This window comes from Mesoplodon densirostris, chromosome 1 (assembly GCF_025265405.1).
Source record: "Mesoplodon densirostris isolate mMesDen1 chromosome 1, mMesDen1 primary haplotype, whole genome shotgun sequence".
Classification (NCBI taxonomy): Eukaryota; Metazoa; Chordata; class Mammalia; order Artiodactyla; family Ziphiidae; genus Mesoplodon; species Mesoplodon densirostris.
In genome coordinates, this window is record NC_082661.1 from 115,856,580 (window position 1) to 115,875,478 (window position 18,899).

General features: G+C 38.3%; 1 protein-coding gene across 1 annotated transcript in view; it reads left to right on the top strand.

The window, feature by feature from the left end:
• The window catches only part of RYR2 (ryanodine receptor 2), a 727,841-nt gene that overhangs the window by 657,987 nt on the left and 50,955 nt on the right, over window positions 1-18,899 (top strand). The window contains exons 87-91 of the mRNA XM_060096737.1: window positions 6,410-6,490; window positions 7,672-7,760; window positions 9,398-9,526; window positions 15,567-15,671; window positions 18,126-18,207. Coding sequence (XP_059952720.1) covers window positions 6,410-6,490; window positions 7,672-7,760; window positions 9,398-9,526; window positions 15,567-15,671; window positions 18,126-18,207 — 486 coding nt within the window. The remainder of the gene's footprint in view (window positions 1-6,409; window positions 6,491-7,671; window positions 7,761-9,397; window positions 9,527-15,566; window positions 15,672-18,125; window positions 18,208-18,899) is intronic.

Below are 18,899 nucleotides of genomic sequence, written 5' to 3' on the forward strand. Positions count from 1 at the left end.
GCATAGCACGGTCATAGCTCTGTATCTGCAGATACAGAAGGGCAACTGTATCTGGATCTCAGACTAATTGTTTATATCCCTTTCTCTACACTGTTACTGTCCTGTAGCCCTATCCTACCTTACTAAATGTCCCCCATTTCTACAAAAGCCTGGACCTCCCCCTTGTTTTTTTTCTTTTTTAAAAAAAAAAGGTTCTTAAGCAAATGTGTTTAGATTTGTCACGTGCTCAGTGTTGTCCTCTCTGTATATTTTTTAGTCCTATGTGTTTTCTTTTAACATAGAGTGAAGTTCAAAACCAAAAACCTATATAAATCTTTGAAATTTCATTCCATCCTTGGATATTTAATTTTTCTTCAGTACCATTTAACCTCATTAGTAATTCATGATGAGCTTGAAAGTGCAATTTTCCTTCTTTCAAACGTCTTCTTGGAATATAGTCGAAGATACTGCATTTTATTTTTGATCATTTTGCAGGGATCCTTGACTTCGTAAGCAAGATGAAATTGCGAAGCTGATCTGATTCCTCAGAAATTGTTTGATTTTCTAAACTGTTATATAAAACATTAATACAAGTTAAGCTTCTCGGATTTCCACCTGTAACTGATCATGTGTTGCACTGAGGTTCTTGCTGATATATTTATAGTGACCTCATGACGTTTATGTGAAGTTGAAGGAAAAAGGATTCCTTTTAATTAATTAATGAAAGAGATAATTAAAACAGTCTTAAAATATTGGCTACCCTCATTTTTCGTTAGTGTTTTTAGTGCTTAATTATTTATTGGCTTTCTCCTGCCCCAGATGTTCAGAGTACTTTCCCAGGTGTAATCCAGTGCTAACATCTGGGTTCTCACTATATTACTCTGCAGTTCCTATGGGTAAACTTTCTCCTCAAGAAAAAGCCTGTAGTTCACAGCACTAAATAGATTGTTTTTTAACATCCTTGCAGTTTTTAAACTTTGAAGCAGTCGTTTAAATTTGAGTGGCTATTACGTGCTAGACACTGTCCTAGGCACTGGCGTTCTATAGGAGTCCAGTATTGTGTAGACAGACTTGTAAACAAGCAACTTCAGAACAATGCCCTCTGTGTAAGAGAGAACTGAGTTGATACTTTGCCCGGGATGGGGAAGTATCACCATAGACATAACACATAGCCTGAAATAGAAGTTTATCTGGTAGATAAGGAAAGCAAAGAAAGGCATTCCAGTGGAAGGCATCAGCATCAGCGTATGCAAAGTTCAAGGTACAAAACATATTAGAGGACAGTAACCAACCTGGTGTGGTTGAAGAGAAATGAACCCACTAGAAGATGGAAAGATAGTTTGTGAGAGGTGCTGAAGGACCTCTTTGCTCTTCCCAGGCATTTGTACTTTCTTGCTGAGACCCTGGAGAGCCATTAACTAAATAACACTTAAGTGATACATTATGTTTTGTGTGATGATCCACCTGGAATTAAATTCCTACATTCACTGTTCAAAATGCTTCCAGTAGAACCTACTAATACTAAAAGGCACAAATCTCTCCTTTCTCAGTAATGCTAGTGTATCAAATAGACATGGAGTTCTCCAAAGATAGTGGTCACGACCATTTCCTTCACGGCAGCTGGGGAACTCTGCTTAACCATAGATCGCAGGGAATTCTTCAGAGTATGCTTTCCGTAATTACTGTTACAGGAGTCAGTCTGTTTATCAGGAAGAGTGTTATAACTGGATTGCCTATAGCTGTTGTTGTCAGCAACAGGGTGTAAGATGGGTGTCCCATGTGAAGGCACGGAGATCAGTTAGGATGCTGGTGGATGGAATGGGTGAAGGATGTCAAGGATTTCAGTTAGAGTAATGACAACTGAAAGGCACTAAGAGAAGGCTACAAGAAGATGCAGACTATTGAATATTAGATATAGGATGGATAAACAACAAGGTCCTACTGTAGAGCACAGGGAACTATATTCAATACCCTGTGATAAACCATAATAGAAAAGAATGTATATGTATATATATATATATATATATATATATATATATATATATAACTGAGTCTCTTTGCTGTACAACAGAAATTAATACAACATTGTAAATTAACTATACTTCAGTAAAAAAAAGAAAGAAAAAAGACAGCTATAAGAGAAACAATCTGCAAATCATGTTTGAAACCAAAAGATTTCTCCCCCCACAGCTAACCTATAACTTTAATTCTGTTTTCCATAGGTCACACCTAACTTTTTTCACACACAGTGGTCATTGGTATTATCTAGGAGTGCATTTTATACACTGGTGTTAGGTTGTTACCTTAGATTAAATACATGTACTTAATGGAATTATGAATGATTTATCATATCCACAACCCACCAGTATTCTATATTTTAGAAATCTAAAGGTTTTTTTTTAATGACTGCATGCCATTAAAACTTCACATTTATTCCTACTGTGTTTTGCATATTTCAAAGCAAATGTACTTGTTTGGACCAGTTTGATTCTCCCAGCAGCCCTATGAATTCAGGAAGTCAGGAGACTGTTAATTTCCATATCAAAATGATGAAACAAAGACTCAGAAAGGTGAATTGACTTTTCTAAAGCCACATGTCTAGATGGTTTTCCTTGGGTTCTAAAATTCAGAAAAACAAGTTAGGAGTTCACAATTTAAATAATGTACAGTAAGTGTAATGATTGTTAGTCAGAGATTGATTACTGATGTGAGCTCTATGAAGTGTAGAAACTATGGCACACTGGATTCAGAAGGACCATACAATATCGAAATTACCTGTTTATTGCCTGACTGTGACCTTCTTGAGGTTAGGGATTGTGTCCATTGGTCTTTTTTGTCCCTAGCACCTCACAAGGTGCCTAGCATATAGGAGACTATGAATGTTTGCTGAAGTTTACTGAATTCAAGTCTTTTACTTGTTAATAGCTGTAGGACAGTAGTCAGGTTACTTAATTTCTCGGTTGTTTACCAAACCACAAAATGGGATCGTATCACCTCATTTGTAGGATTTTTGTAAACCTGAAATGAAATGATGAGAAAATATATCTAGCACAATGCCTAGCACACCGTAGTCACTAACTAAATGTTAATCGTAAATCCATTTCAAATTTTTTATTCTCTGCTAGTTGAGCTGTAATATTATTCAAGCAGCCATATTTAGACCATTTAAGCAATGATATTAAAACTACCCACATGGAATCAAATACCTGACTTTTCACTATTTAAAAATACTTTTAACCTTTATCCTTCAGTGTTTTCATATACAAAATAAATATTTAAGTCCTCTAAAGATTAGTAAGTAATCAGAATTATTTCCTCTATGGCAATGGGGGGCTCTTGAGAGCTGTTTAACAATAGATTACAGGGAATTATTTGATGCTGACCCTACAACGATGGGGATGTTAGTCTTCTGGAGTCTACTGATGCTAATTCAATTGTTTATATATATATTAGTCTTTTATTTATTTCATTAATTTTAGAACAGTTATTGATAATAAATTATTAACAGTTAAATCAAGCTTTGTCTGGAGATAAGTCTGCAGACTTTGAGCTATATCCATGGATATTCTAAGGAAAAATTCTAAGGAAAAACAACTGTTTTTATTGAACTTAAACACTTGTGTACTTTTCTATTAGTTGGATAAACCGATTGTGAGTAGAAAAGCCTTTAAAATTGTGTTAACTTGATTAGATCTCTAAATGAGGAATTACTTTTTATTGGCAGCTTGAACAAATAAGGTCTACCTAATATTATTTCCAGGTGTAAACTTATATTTTTGAAAATATTTGGTCCATTAAAATTAAGGTGGCTTTTTGAAAATATAAACACATTTAATACCTATGTTCACATAACTATATCATGTAGGCATGTTGTTCCCATCTTTATTTAGTGTCATTACCACTGCTACTGATAATATTAACCTCTCCACAATTGATAAAAAAATGGTCATATAGATTGTGCAGAGCCAGTGAGGTAGACAGTGTACGCTCTGCATTCATTTTATAGGTGAGAAAACTGAGGCACAAAGCACAAACTCATCATCACAACAGTATTGAAATAACTCTCCCTTTAGTACAGTGTTAGAAATCATAAGCCCCTTATAATTAAAAATAAAACCAAAGGAATGCCCTTCACACTATCTACATTTGGCCATCATGCAGCTATTGCAAATAATATTTTTAAAATGTAAGAGCACTTTCAACTACATTTTACTCCATTTTGTTATTTATTATTAACCTTAGTTTCCATCTTACAATGGGATTTCTTTTGCATACGTCACAAAATAGACTGTTGCTCGTGTACCTTCTGCAGACATAAAGCCATCATCCATCTCTGTTCCTGCACTGCCTACATGCAGCATGGGCCATGGCAGCATTTTAATCAGATAGTAATGTGTTCATTAAGCAATAGCACCTTAGTGGATACGACAACCTGGTGTCAACTGATGGTAAATGAAGGCTTGACCTGCCCCTCCCCCCCCACCCCACCTTTCCCTCTTGTTCTGCTGTGTGCAGCGTGTCCTATGTAAGTGAAGTTACTCGTATGTGTCTCGGTATACAGTCCGGAAAATACTGTGCATGCCAACAGCAAAAAAAAAGCCTTATGTTATAAATCAATGTGCATCATACAGAACATTTTCAGGCACACTGGTAGACTACATGTTAATTTATTTGTGTTAACTTTTCTGAATACTTTCTACCAAGGGTTACTTACTCCACATTGAATATGCAAACATTGAAAGTATGTCCGTGGTTTTACTGATTCAATTTTCTGAAAAACGAAAAAACCAAAACAAAACATTTTAGATGGGTTCACAAGGAAAGAGTCAATAAGTCTGTGTAACTAACTCTTAACAGTTTGATTTAAATAGCATTTTAAAGTATCTTCATGAAATGATACTAAGTGTAATCAGTGAAGAGTTTAGTTTATTAGCCTAGGCTGTTTCCTTTTTTCCTATCCTGTCATGAATGTGAACATGGAGGAATGGGCTTATCAGCCATGTATTGAGATTCAAAACAATGTGCATTTAACACATTAAACTTGCCACATTGCATTTGTAGACGTGGTGATCTTAATTTGGTCACCAAATATAATATCTAGCAGGCCAACAGGGAAACCAGTACAGTGATTTTATGTACTTTTTTTAATGTTTATATTAGTTTTCAAAATGGTTTTGCTTCCTAACCCTCCCATTATATGAAGCCTCTCACTTTGAAAGTCACAGACTGCAGACTGGTAAGTCCATCAACTCTCTGTCATTATGATCATTCATAATTTTAGTTCCAGTAAACACATGATCATTGCATAGTTTTCTTTCTTAGCCCAAAGTATTTCCAGTCTGAAAAGTTATTATTATTTTTTTAAATACATGAGTATATTCATTCACTTGCCAAACAACATTTCTTTCTTTTTTTTTTTTTTTGGTCATTTTGCTTTCTAAACAAATTGAGATTCTAGAGCATACACTCATAATGTTGACAGTGTTTTTTTCACAGACACTCTATGCTTTTAAAATCAGCTTTCATTTGTGTGGTGCCTGTTTTTTGTTTGTTTGCTTCTTTGTGTTTTTGCTTTCAAAGTAACTTGTGATCAAGATACATTTAAATGGAAATGTAGGTGAAAGATCGGAACCCTTTTCTGAGGCTTCATCCTTGCCCCGCATGTATAGTTAGTGTTGAAATGATGCAGACCACCTCCTATGGCACTGAGATGTCCTCCTTTTCACATTTCTTTGTTAGATTTAGCTCTCCTAGCAGGAGCCAGCGAAGTGTATCTTTTGGTTTGGTATTTAGAATTAGGTCTGCTTGTCAGTTCTTCCTCCTCTGGAAGGAATGCTCCAACCAATGAGCTCTCTATTTAGACAAGCTCATGAGAGAGTTAAGTGAAATGAGTTAAAAAACATTTTCCAGTCATCCAGAGTTTTCACAAAAGTCCTTTAATTAATATTCGAATAAAAGAAACTCTTGGTCCTGTTTTATATATGTACTGAATACTTCTGCATTGAATCATTTGGTCAGACTCTGGGAACAAAGCAGATTTAACTTCCACATTTGTAAGAGATGCAGAGATCATTCCTACACAAATCTTACCAAAAAGAAAAAAAAGAAAGATAGAAAGAAAGAAAAAAAAAGTTTGTCTCTAATCTCTTCAGGTTGTTTCTAAAATGTTGCCAAACCCATGCTGCTACTTTTAACAGAGAGATATCTGAGTTTTTAAGATCCAAGTGTTCTTTTCTTACCAAGAAAAAGTGCATCTATCTGTCAAGCGCATGATCTTATGAGCTTCATATAGAAAAGTGGCTATGATTTGTGACTGTTTTGGGTTCAGAACGATGCTAGATCAACATGCAAGTTTGATGGAGGTGGGGATAGAAAGGGAGGGCGAGGCTAAAGTGGTTGATAACATTGGGTCCCTCTGGACTTCCTGCAGGAGAAAAGGTTCTGCAGGATGACGAATTCACCTGTGACCTCTTCCGCTTCTTGCAACTGCTTTGTGAGGGACACAACTCAGGTTTGTGAGACCCCAGACCATCGGTGGTACCCAGGAATAAGCATTTTGAAGCAATAATAGGAGTCTGTTAGTTCCAGTTATGCTTCTTCCCTTGGGTCAAGAAACAGTTCTTGAACATTACCTGCTGCATAGGCGCTGGGAAATTTTCTGTATCGCATTGCCTCTTTCAAAGTCCTTTGCTAGCCCTTTCATTTAATTCTTTTTTTTTCTTTAATTAATTTATTTATTTATTTTGGGCTGCATTGGGTCTTCGTTGCTGTGCACGGACTTTCTCTGGTTGCGGCGAGCGGGGGCTACTCTTTGTTGCAGTGCACAGGCGTCTCATTGTGGTGGCTTCTCTTATTGCAGGACACAGGCTCTAGGGTGCGTGGGCTTCAGTAGTTGTGGCTCATGGGCTCTAGAGCACAGGCTCAGTAGTTGTGGCATGCGGGCTCAGTAGTTGTGGCGCACAGGCTTAGTTGCTCCGCGGCATGTGGGGTCTTCCCAGACCAGGGCTCGAACCCATGTCCCCTGCATTGGCAGGCGGATTCCTAACCACTGCGCCACCAGGGAAGTCCCTCACTTAATTCTTATTGGTTGTTCTCATGCTAGAGAAGACAGCTGATAGGTGAAGAAAGATGTAGATTAGATAGATAGCTATAGAGACATATGTAGCTCTGTTTCTTTTTTTTACCACTTATCTTACTGGGGGAATCTACTTCACTGTGTAACTTTGCATGATATATTTACATTCATTGTTTATATAACTGGTTCTCCACCAAGCTTGTGTATCCGTGAAGGCAGGAACTTGATCTTGATTTTTGCTTCCCCAGCACTTAACACAGTACTAAGGAATAAGGGATTATGGAATAAATCATTTAATTATGCTTCCTACAGGATGGAAGTTGTTTTCAGTCATTCACATGCCCAGAGCCCTAGAGCTAGGAATCAAGAAACAGGTGTTAGCGACCTCTTAGATGAAATTTGAATATTGATATTCTGTGAAGCACCTAGATTTGTTTTTGAGGTACTCACTTTTTATGGAAAATATAAATTATTCAATATTAAAGCTATCAGATATAACAGTGTACGTATGTATCCATGGTGATTTTGCTGGAGACATCATTTGCTTTTGGAGTTATTCAAACAACTCATTTTAAAGTTTTGAATGCGCTTTAATAACATCTTTTGATCTTATGTAGATTTTCAAAATTATCTGCGAACTCAGACTGGCAATAATACGACGGTCAACATAATCATCTCTACTGTAGACTACCTACTGAGAGTTCAGGTACGTTGCTTTACGTTAGTAACAAATTAAGGGGTTGGTTGGTTGGCAAGATATGGTGGAGCTGTGAAACTGGCATGTTGAAATGTGTTTTGATTTATGAGGTCAGAATTTGTAGAGATATTTTGTCTTTGATCACAGTCTTTCCCCACGTCTTAGGTTGAAACTGCTACTATTGTCTTTGCCTCTGATCCTGGCTCTTACTTGGCTTATTTTCTTTCTATAAGTGGGAATATTTTTTTCCTACAGTTTTTTTTTTTTTTTTTTACCGGCCTGCGCTACGCGGGCCTCTCACCGTTGTGGCCTCTCCCGTTGCGGAGCACAGGCTCCGGACGCGCAGGCTCAGCGGCCACGGCTCACGGGCCCAGCCGCTCCGCGGCATGTGGGATCTTCCCGGACCGGGGCACGAACCCGTGTCCCCTGCATTGGCAGGCGGATTCTCAACCACTGTGCCACCAGGGAAGCCCTCCTACAGTTTTAAGCTTGATGGCATTTTAAATTGCTTTTCAATTTGTAAAGCATGAACATGCTCTGTTCCTTCTTCTACAGTTGAGAGATAAATAGGAGAAGAATATTTGAAACGTTACTAAAAATGGGAAAGAAAGGCTTTCAAACTACTTACCATACACTTAACTTTAATAGCATAAGGTTAGTTCTTTTCAGCTCTTGAAATATTTGCATTAATTTAAAAATTCAGCTTAACACTTCATCACTTAAAAGTATCTTTGATAGTATAGTAATGTTTTACACGTAACTAGAACCGAATCTGAAGGTGTAGGCCTCTTAAGTAATAAGATTTTATATAACTTTTATTTCCCTCACTTTATTTATAAGGAAGTCAGGTATAGTACTTTTAAAAACTTCAAATTCAAACTCTGTTTCTCCCTTAATCTTTGCATATGTAAAAGCACAACACTCTTATTTAAAGCTTAATGAGAAAAAAATCCATTTTTGAAGCAAATATGTCAAGAAGCATTGCTGAAAATATATTTGTGATTTTCAAAATCATGTCTCAAAACCTAAATGGTAGCCCAAATTGTATTATTCATTTAGGCAACTAAAGTTCCTTCAAAATATAAGTTATTGTTGAAAATATCCTGTTTGGAAAGATTGATCTTATTTAGATATTTGTTTACAGTTGTCAGTATTTACAAGGAGTCCAACTAGTTTCTTCAGGGGCAGTTACACAAGCCAGGAACATCCTGGAATTCTCATCAAAGAAACGTTATTGGCTTTGTTGGAGGAAAAGGAGACCAAATGTCTGGAACCCAGAAATATTGTTCTATGATTTGTCTAATTTCTGTGCTCACATAGTAAACGTCTAACTGCTCTATGGATAAATATGCATTAATGTCATGAATCCTTATGTTTGTGAAGTTCAAGGTCATCAGAGACAGAAAGTCATTTTAAAAGCTAAGTTTTCTACTTCTAATCTTCTCTCCAGTTGTTAATTTATATCTAGGGAGGATGTCGCCATATTTTATGTTTAGGAAAATCATTGACAATAGTATTTACCTCGCAGATATTTTTGTTTGCTTCCAATCTGTTACTTAAGATGATTTCCTATTACTGAGTCCAGAACTGGACAGGTCTTTGGTAGCATCAGATTGTGCCTTAATCCTATCGTCTCTCTTTTCCAGGAATCAATCAGTGACTTCTATTGGTATTACTCTGGGAAAGATGTCATTGATGAACAAGGACAAAGGAATTTCTCCAAAGCGATTCAAGTAGCAAAACAAGTCTTTAACACGCTTACAGAGTATATTCAGGTAAACCTTTAAACATTTCTGTTATTTGAAGAAGGAAAGAAAGAGAGAAAAGAGAGTCAACTGGTTAGCATTGAATTCCTTGGAAAAATGCAGTATTCCTAAAGTATTTTCCTGCTCTCATCCACATTCTTACTGACCTCTTCCAGAGCCAATTGGCCATTTAAAATACTCACTTGAGATGTGAATTTATATGGAAGGAACCTGCTTTACCACTTGGCAGGTTGGGATATCATGAACTCCTTCAAGACATGAACCATGATGTTGACTGTGTCATACTTCCAGGGTCTGGTATATATATTAAGCACTAAATAAATATTAAAGAAGGAGGAGAGAGAAGAAGTGAAGGAGAGAGGGCAGAGTTGTAAACCACTTTTTATAGTATTCCAGGGAAAATAAGGAAGAAGTTTCATAGAAACTTTATGAAAAAGAAAAGAGCACTTAAAAACTTCATTTTAATACATGTATGTGTGTATTGTTGACTGAAAAAAACATGTGCAACCTAGGAGTTGAGAATTATGTTTTATTTAGAGGACTTACTGAGGACTTAAGCCCGGGATGCAGCCTCTCAGATAGCTTTGAGGGACTGCTCTGAAGAGGTAAGGGAGGCTATATAGGATATATAGGGTTTTTTGGCAAAAACAAGAAAACAAACAAACAACAACAAAAAAAAACCCAGGGAGTCTGAACGTCAAAAGATTACTGTTAATTAAAGAAAATCAAACATCTTAAGTTAATGAATTTAGTGCTTTTCTGTGTATGGGAAGATGCAAGAATGTGGGCTCACTGAAATCACTCCTTTGATGTGAACCTTAACTACCTAGGGCCAGTCCCCTGCTTTTCTCCATCCTGAATCCCCTCAGGGTGCACAGTCAGGGGGCAGCTGCAGTAGCTGATGTCTTGATGGCGGCAACATCCTTTGCTTACTGAAACGGCAGGCAACATTCTTTGTCCACAGTATATATATACACATATATGTGTGTGTGTATATATATAAAATTATATAACATGATAAGGTATATAATACAGGTAAAATTCCAAATTCCATGAATAATATACCTTTTTTTTTTTTTTACCTTGATTTGCTTTCTATTCTTCTTGGGGTAGACTTCTAGTCTTAACCTGCAGATTCTTAAAAGATTTTATAAATTTCTGCCTTTTTCAGAAAGCAAAACATTGCCATTTTCTAGAAGACTAGTCAGTCATCTTTCCTTTCTATCTTCTGTCTCCATGGCCAATATTACTCTGACTCAGTCACTGTGATTGAAGTGCCATGTGCAAGGATAAAATAGGAGGAAGAAATGTACAGTTTGCTTTGTTAGACTGAACATAATCTTGTGGGGGAAAGAGTTAAGTAAAAATAACAGATTGTATCCCCAGAGCCTTGCATACTTACAGGTGTTTGTAGAATGACCGAGTGAGTGAACTGTTCATGGCCAAGTGAAGCCGCCAGGGCTGAGTGGCTCAGAGGAAAGATGGCAGAATGGCCATTCCTCACCTCCTCCAGGCTCACTCTCTCCTCTGTATTCGTACCTTGGAAGGATCTCACTTTTTCTCTTGTCTCCAAGGGCAGGGCAGAGGATCCTTATTTCAGTATTTAAAAATGGAAAAGCCACACTTGATAATGCTAATAACTTTTCTTTAATTCAAATACAAGCAAAGTTTTAAATCCAGTTCAGTCCACTCATGTTCCTTTTTCCTTATCTTCCTTGGCTTCCATTATTACCTTAATATACTCATCGGTGTCTAGAAAGAGAGCAATACAGTGTTTGGTGTGAACTGTCCTGATTAAGTAATAAGATTGATTGATGACATTAGCAAGCCAGTGAATTTTATAGAAACAGGAAAATGGCTTCTATATAACAAATAAAAGGTAAATTCCTTTCAGCCAAGAGTGGACATTTCTTGGTTCCTAAGGTAAGTGAGAGTCCTAAATTTATATAAAACTAGAAGCAGCCATTGACCTTCCACTATGTGCAAAATCATTTATTCTAACTTGTTTATATAACACGGAACATTCTAAATGAACATTCAAGGAATAATAGGTAAAGTAGCAAGGCTTATTGCGGCCTGTTCATGTTTTAACTTCTCAATACTCCTTGTTTATTTGACATTTTTACATAATTTAATCAACTCTCAAATTATATATATATATATATATATATATATATATATATATACTTTTTTTTTTTTTTTTTTTTTTTGGCCACACTGCACAGCTTGTGGGATCTTGGTTCCCAGACCAGGGATCGAACCCCAGCCCTCAGCAGTGAAAGTGCCGAGTCCTAACCACTGGACCACCAGGGAATTCCCTAAAAATATATTTTAATAAAAATTTAATTTGGAATAATTGTAGATATACAGAAAAATTGCAAAGACAGTACAGAGAGTTTCCATATATGATTCATCCAGCTTTCCCAGCTTTTGGCATTTTAAGTAACCATGATACATTTGTCAAAACTAAGAAATTAACACCAGCACCATTCTATAACCTAAATTACAGACTTTATTTCGATTTTACCAGTTTTTTCTTTAATGTCCTTGTTCTGTTCCAGGAGCCAACCCAGGGCACCCCATTGCCTTTAGTGAAACGTATTTTGAAGATATTTGCCTTAGCATTATGTTTATTGATTATTGTTGATACTGTGAATAAAAGCTCATCGTTGGCTTCATACTTGCTTTGGGCTGGCTTTTAGTTGACAGCACTGCATGTTGCTTTTGGACTCCAATTTTTGCTAACTGTAGAAAATTATGCAAGGGGGGGGAATCCAAAACCATCAAAATAAACATAATCTTCTGTAAGATTTCAACTCCAGTTTTCATAAGGGGGGAAGAAGAACTGCCTGAGAAGGAGGACATTGTATTGTCCAAGTGCCTGGGGTTAAGACCACAGGGTGAGTCGTGAGAAGAGAGAAAGCTGTATTTGTCGTTCCACGAGAAGGTCAACCTGAAAGTAACTGCCTTCTGGCAGTTAGCCAGGGTGTCTGTTTGTTTTTTAATTTATATTATGGAAGTACAATTGACGTACAATGTTGTGTTAATTTCTGCTGTACAACACAGTGATTCAGTTATACGTATATATGCATTCTTTTTCAGATTATTTTCCATTATGGTTTATCACAGGTGATTGAATATAGGTCCCTGTGATAGACAGTAGGACCTTGGTGTCTATCCATTCTCTGTGTAATAGTAGCAAGGGTTTTATATGTTACAGGCACTGAATAGATCAGGAGAAATAGGCCTGCGAGGTGGCAGGCAAGACAGATGTTCCATTCAGGTAGTGAACAGTTCTCAGAAGTCGATGGTCTGAGGCTGAGCAAGTCCTGGAAAGTACCTTCTGTGTGTTTCAGGTTTACAAGGAAAAGTAGGAACTTGGGCCTCTGGTTTGCAGCTCTGTCGCATAAGGTTTGCAAAAGAACTCTTGGTCACCTAGGGGTTTCAGAAGATCTTAGTCCTTTCTAATATAATATTTTAACATTTGGTTAAAACCTTAAATACCACATGAAGAAAATGTTTGTTTCTTCAGGAAAAATGTTTATTTTCTTCGAAATGGCCTTCTAGTGTCCACCTAATGCCCTCCTGCACTTTCCACCCTTCCCAGTGTTAGCACATGAGGCACATTGCTGAGGCTGGACCACAGTGGAATCGTGAAGATCCGTTGCTTTGATCCAGAGTTATTTTAACAGCCAGACAGGACTCACGTACACTGTAAAATCAGTTTGGCCTGGTACGTTGAATGGGCTCAATGTATTAACCTCTAAGTTAAAAGAACTGACTCCTCCCCACTGTCTCTTCAGACTTGCTCTGTGGCCCGCTTCTTTTTTTTTTTTTTTTTTGTGGTACGCGGGCCTCTCACTGTTGTGGCCTCTCCCGCTGTGGAGCACAGGCTCCAGACGCGCAGGCTCAGTGGCCATGGCCTACAGGCCCAGCCGCTCCGCGGCACATGGGATCTTCCCGGACCGGGGCACGAACCCGTGTCCCCTACATCAGCAGGCGGACTCTCAACCGTTGCGCCACCAGGGAAGCCCCAGACAGTTTTGTCGGCAAGATTTCAAAGTCCTGCTGGACAAGATAGCTCCCTCCGAAGTACCCAACTTAAGAAATCTTCTGTTGTCACTTTCCATCTTCACAGTCCCTACTACGGGACTGTATGCTACCCAAGCTCAGGATGCAGGAGCCGAGCACTTCTGATGGCTCTCTTGACCCCTCCTCTCTCCATGGTGTTAAGGGAAGCAGGCAGCCCTCTCCTCTCCTGCGGCAGCAGGGGTGGAGGCTGGAGGCTGGGAGGCCCGGCACCTGCAGAGCTCTTTCCAAAGTCTTTCCCTTTTCGGCTTCAGCACCTTTATATCTTTGAGGTAGAAAGATCTACCTAGTTTCCTTTCGCAGGTACTGGATCTAGCACCTTGCTTTTGGAATACTGAGATACTTGGCACTTACTGTCTTTGTTACCGAGCTAAACTTAGGTCTGCCCACCCTCGCGCAGTAAAGTCAATCTACTGACACCTGGTGGTGGTGAAGGGAAGTGCAGTGTTTATTGCAGGCGCCAAGCGAGGAGTCCAGAGAGCCTAGTGCTTAAAAGGCCCGAACTCCCTGAGGCTTTCAGGGGAAGGTTTATAAAGACAGGGGGAGGGAGAGGTCTTGTGGGGTGTGTGATCAGCTCGTGGACATTCTTCTGACTGGTTGGTGGTGAGGTAATTGGAAGTCAGCATCATCGACCTGATTCCAGCCAGTCTGGGGTCTCCCGTGCTTGTGGGCAGCCTGCGGTTCACTTCTTCCACCTGGTGTGCATTTCAGTATCTGCCAAACAGCTCAAAGGACGTGGCTCAGTATATTATCTATAGACCTGGAGAAGAAACTAAAGGTCCTTGACTTGGTTTAATGGCTAAAGTATTATTTTGCCTTGCTTGACTGTTTTCCTTTCTTTCTGCATTTGTTCACTTCTTTGATTAAATGTATTCTTTGACTAAAGGTTTTCTACAGTCAAAAGGAAGGCAGAGGACATGGGTGGGCGTCTATTCTGGGAAGGCCTCATAGAGTCCCACTCGGTTACATCTTTTATCCTCAGCTGTAGGGCCTCAAGTGTAGCTTGATAAAGGACAGAGTTCCATGTCGACATCTTTTCAGTATCTTCAATGCAGTCCTCTCTTCCAGTCACTTGTCTCCAGACTAAAACCTGAAACATTTTAATGTGCTCTCCAACTTAAACTTATTCTGAGCCATTTGTCTAATGAGTGAATGAGTTTTTTTCTTTTGAAATATAATCCCTATTATTTCTTTTCCTGGTTGATGTGGGTGTGTTTTCAAAACTTAGCGATTGTAGAATTTCTCCTTGGGAAGTAAGAATAGAAGTTGTCTCCATCCAAACAGTCTCTGCTACAACACTCACTCTAGTGTCACATAAAGATCACTTCTGAAGTGAAAGCTAAGAGAACAAAGTTAGGTTCTAATTGTCTTGGATTCTGGGTTCATAAAGTTAATGACTAAGTATTAATCTTTAAAAATCTCAATGGTTGTATGATTGGTAACCAGGATACGGTTGTACAATGAAGTGCTGAAGAGGATATTTTGTCCTCTCTATGAATGCTTTATCCAGGTTACTATTTAACAATAAGAAGTAAATACCTCTCATGTAAAGCATAATCTCAAATTCTTTTCACACAAGTAGTCACTTCTGATGATCTTACTTAGCTAAAATAACTTAGCTGAGATTTCCTCTAAATAGAAGAAACCAAAGTCAGACAAAAATGAAATAATTCACCATTTTTTCCCCAGTGTTTTAGTGTTCATACAGAAACAGAACATGAAAATCCTTGAGAAACTGTTTTGGGGATTTAAACATTTCAAGGAAGAAAATGTTTGTCCCCTAAGAGTGCTATACCATTACAATCACTGTATATCTTTTGTTTTGGGTTCCTGTCTTTTCAGATAACATGCTGGTGATAAGATATGTCAGCACTAAGTTAACTTTGTCCCTATTACTGTAAAGTTTATTTTGGCAATTAAATTATCAGGAATGATTGTTGTTTGTCTGTTTCTGCCCCAGGGTCCTTGCACTGGCAACCAGCAGAGTTTGGCTCATAGCAGGCTCTGGGATGCGGTGGTGGGTTTTCTTCATGTATTTGCCCACATGCAGATGAAGCTGTCTCAGGTAAAGTCACTGTCCTCCACCATCCTAAATGACACACTGGAGACTGTGATCACTGGCAAATTAAACATGCTTTCCTTTGTCTGAATATTATCTTTCTTAGATGACTTCTTGATACAACTTTTACTCTACATTAAAAAAAAACCTTTTTTTTAAAATAAAAGAATTTTATGCAAGCTGAGAATAGGTGGAAGCCATTATTCAATTTTGAAAACAAAAGGTATTGAGGAATTGACTATAATGGAGAAATAAAATATACTCTCCAAACACTGTACATTTTACAGTCCTTTGTAGACCTACTTCTCGATGATTACTCACTGGAATTTTCCTCCTCCCTACAGATAATTGGAAGAGGATTTGTCATCTGTTCCAAATCCCTCGTTAAGGGGAGACAGTTTTCTTATAGGGTCATAAACAAGCAGCTGTTCTCAAAAGGTGACACTCACCCATTAACAGGACATTTTACTTTGTGAAAGACAGATAGGCAAATAAAGAAGAAACAGGTTTTCCACCATGCTTTTTCATGTTAATTCGGGAGCATATCTTGAAAACATCAGAGTGCTGTTTTCTCACTGTGTATTGCATTTGGAGCTCAGAGTTACACAAACAGAAAAACTCTTAATATAAATCTTGAGTAAATATGTCCCTGTGATACAGTGAATTTTGATGGGCTCTCCTGAGGCTGACATGTCTGTCGGGGTGTGGGTATGTATCTTCCAGGTGTCAGGTAGAGGAGAGAATGCTAGATTCAAAGTCAAAGGACTCCAGTCCAACTCCCACGATTTCATTCACGTGTCCCATCTCTCTTCCTTGAGTCTCCTTTCCTCCAGCAAAGTGAGGATACTCACATTGCCCTCTGGCCTACAAGCAGGAAGACATCTTGGTCAAAGATAAAGCCAGGCACTGGTTAAAGTGGCAAGGACCAATTTAGTCAGTGATAACTGTTACTGTAGGGAAAAGAACCTAGTGTGAGCTGAACTCAACTTGGACTTGTACAGAGGTGATAAGTGTTTTTAAGGGAGGAGGAGGGGGGTTAGCAGGGTTCAGTAGAGTTAGGGAAGAGGAAAATGACAAACGGTTGTTCAGTGTAAATGTGATTGGGCCCGCTGAATATTAAAGGCAGGATTCTACCCTCCCACAGAGCCTGGGAGACAGGTTCTACTATCGTCAGGTGTTGGCTGGAACAAACAGAAAATTTTTCTGGCAGTCTTGATTTTTCTCAGGCAGGCACTCTAAGGGGAGCTGGGGTCATGCTAGGGATGCAGCCTTGAGCTGTTAGAAACTATGGTGGTGTTTTGTTCAAGTCTTTATAGACCAAGATTAAAGCCTAGTTGGGAAGAGGGCCCAGAGGAGCTGGCTAGTTTGGTCAAGGAGAGAATCTTTGTTAGTATCTAGTTATTGGTAATCAACCAAGTAAGGAAATATCATGATGCTTTCAACTAATTGCTAATGACATTTTAGTAAGTAAAGGAAATCAACATGAACCAAATTTATACATTCACAGGAGAGTTCTGATTCAGATGTATTGCCATCATTTTATGAACATCTGATGGTGCTACCTAGCAGTTGTTCAGTTTGTAGACCTAGTCAAGGTAACAACTATCTAGGAAGAAAAAGCCTCATCCTTCCAGCAGTGTAGAAATTTGGCTTCCTATGTAGCAAAATTCATATGAATAAAATGATACCTTGTATTTTTTTTTAAAAAAAGAAAGGGGTATAGTTTAAAATAAAAAAATCTGATGATTCATGAAGTCATAATGTAAATATAAGTACATTCCATATTTCCAGGCACTGAGTCTAAGCATAGTGATGTTAGGACACAACATAGCTTTGTAAAATAATTTTTTTCATGGTGAAACATGAAAAACAAAAAACAAAACAGAAAATTTTAACGAGAGAAATATCAGAGCTTGATAAAATTGGTAAATAAGATATTTTGTGCATTATTAATACAGGTAATACTTGTGTACATTTTTGCCTAGATTTATGTAGGATAAGTTTGTCTCTTATCACTGTTATGCCTGTGTTTTCCAGAATATGTTAATTTTTACAAAATATATAGCATCTTGGTGTAGTAAGTTAGAAAGAAGAAAAGACAAGTCCCGTCTTTACTCAAGTAAAAGAAAGATATCCAATGTGCAGAAGCACCTGAGTCTTGCCTACCTGGCCCCAGGGGTTCCACCACTGCTTTAGTTCTTCTGTACTCGTGTTAGATTTATTCATTGTCCTTACAAATACTTTAATAAACATGAGTTGGAATCAACAGTAAATACTCTTTAATTCCTAAGTGTGTATTTTTAATAAGCTTCAGACTTATATTTGGCCTCCCTTTAGCTCTATTTTGCTGTAAAGTGTCTACTATCGGTAGATCCGTACTCTTTTTGAGAGAATAAGTATGATGTTCTTGCTGCATAGGTTTCCCATATTATCTCAAACGCAGTATGTTAATTCTTTCAGGATTCCAGTCAAATTGAGCTGCTAAAAGAATTGATGGATCTTCAGAAGGACATGGTGGTCATGTTGCTGTCCATGTTGGAAGGTAGTTTTGATTTATATCTTCAAGTCCCCTTTAATCTTTTATTTTAAGGATTCCATACATGCTTGCTTTGGGAGTCAGCATGCTGCAAAGGATAAAATATCAACGCTGAGATGGGACAGATGCCTCAGATTTATTGCTGGCTTGATTACTCTTTTTCCAAGTTTGCTTTTTAAAAAAGAGAAATCCTGCCTATCTCAGTTTATAAAACTATGGAATGAAATCACTAGTACTTCATTCATAGTGATATTTTTCATTTCATAGTGATACCCCAGAGAGTATGCTCTTCAGACAGAATACCTAAAGAAGGTTTTATTTGTTTATCATTTTGTTTTTTTGTAACCAGTGGGGATTACAGACGTTTGGATACACTCCAACGGTGTAAATTGCTGCTTTGAGCTGACTGCCTTGTGACTCCTATGGGTTCTTAAAATTCTGCAGGAGGGGGCTTCCCTGGTGGCGCAGTGGTTGAGAGTCCGCCTGCCGATGCAGGAGACACGGGTTCGTGCCCCGGTCCGGGAAGATCCCACATGCCGCAGAGCGGCTGGGCCCGTGAGCCATGGCCGCTGAGCCTGCACGTCCGGAGCCTGTGCTCCGCAACAGGAGAGGCCACAACAATGAGAGGCCCAAGTACCGCAAAAAGAAAAAAAAAAAAAAAATCTGCAGGAGGAGAAGGCTCGGGAGAGCGCCCCAGC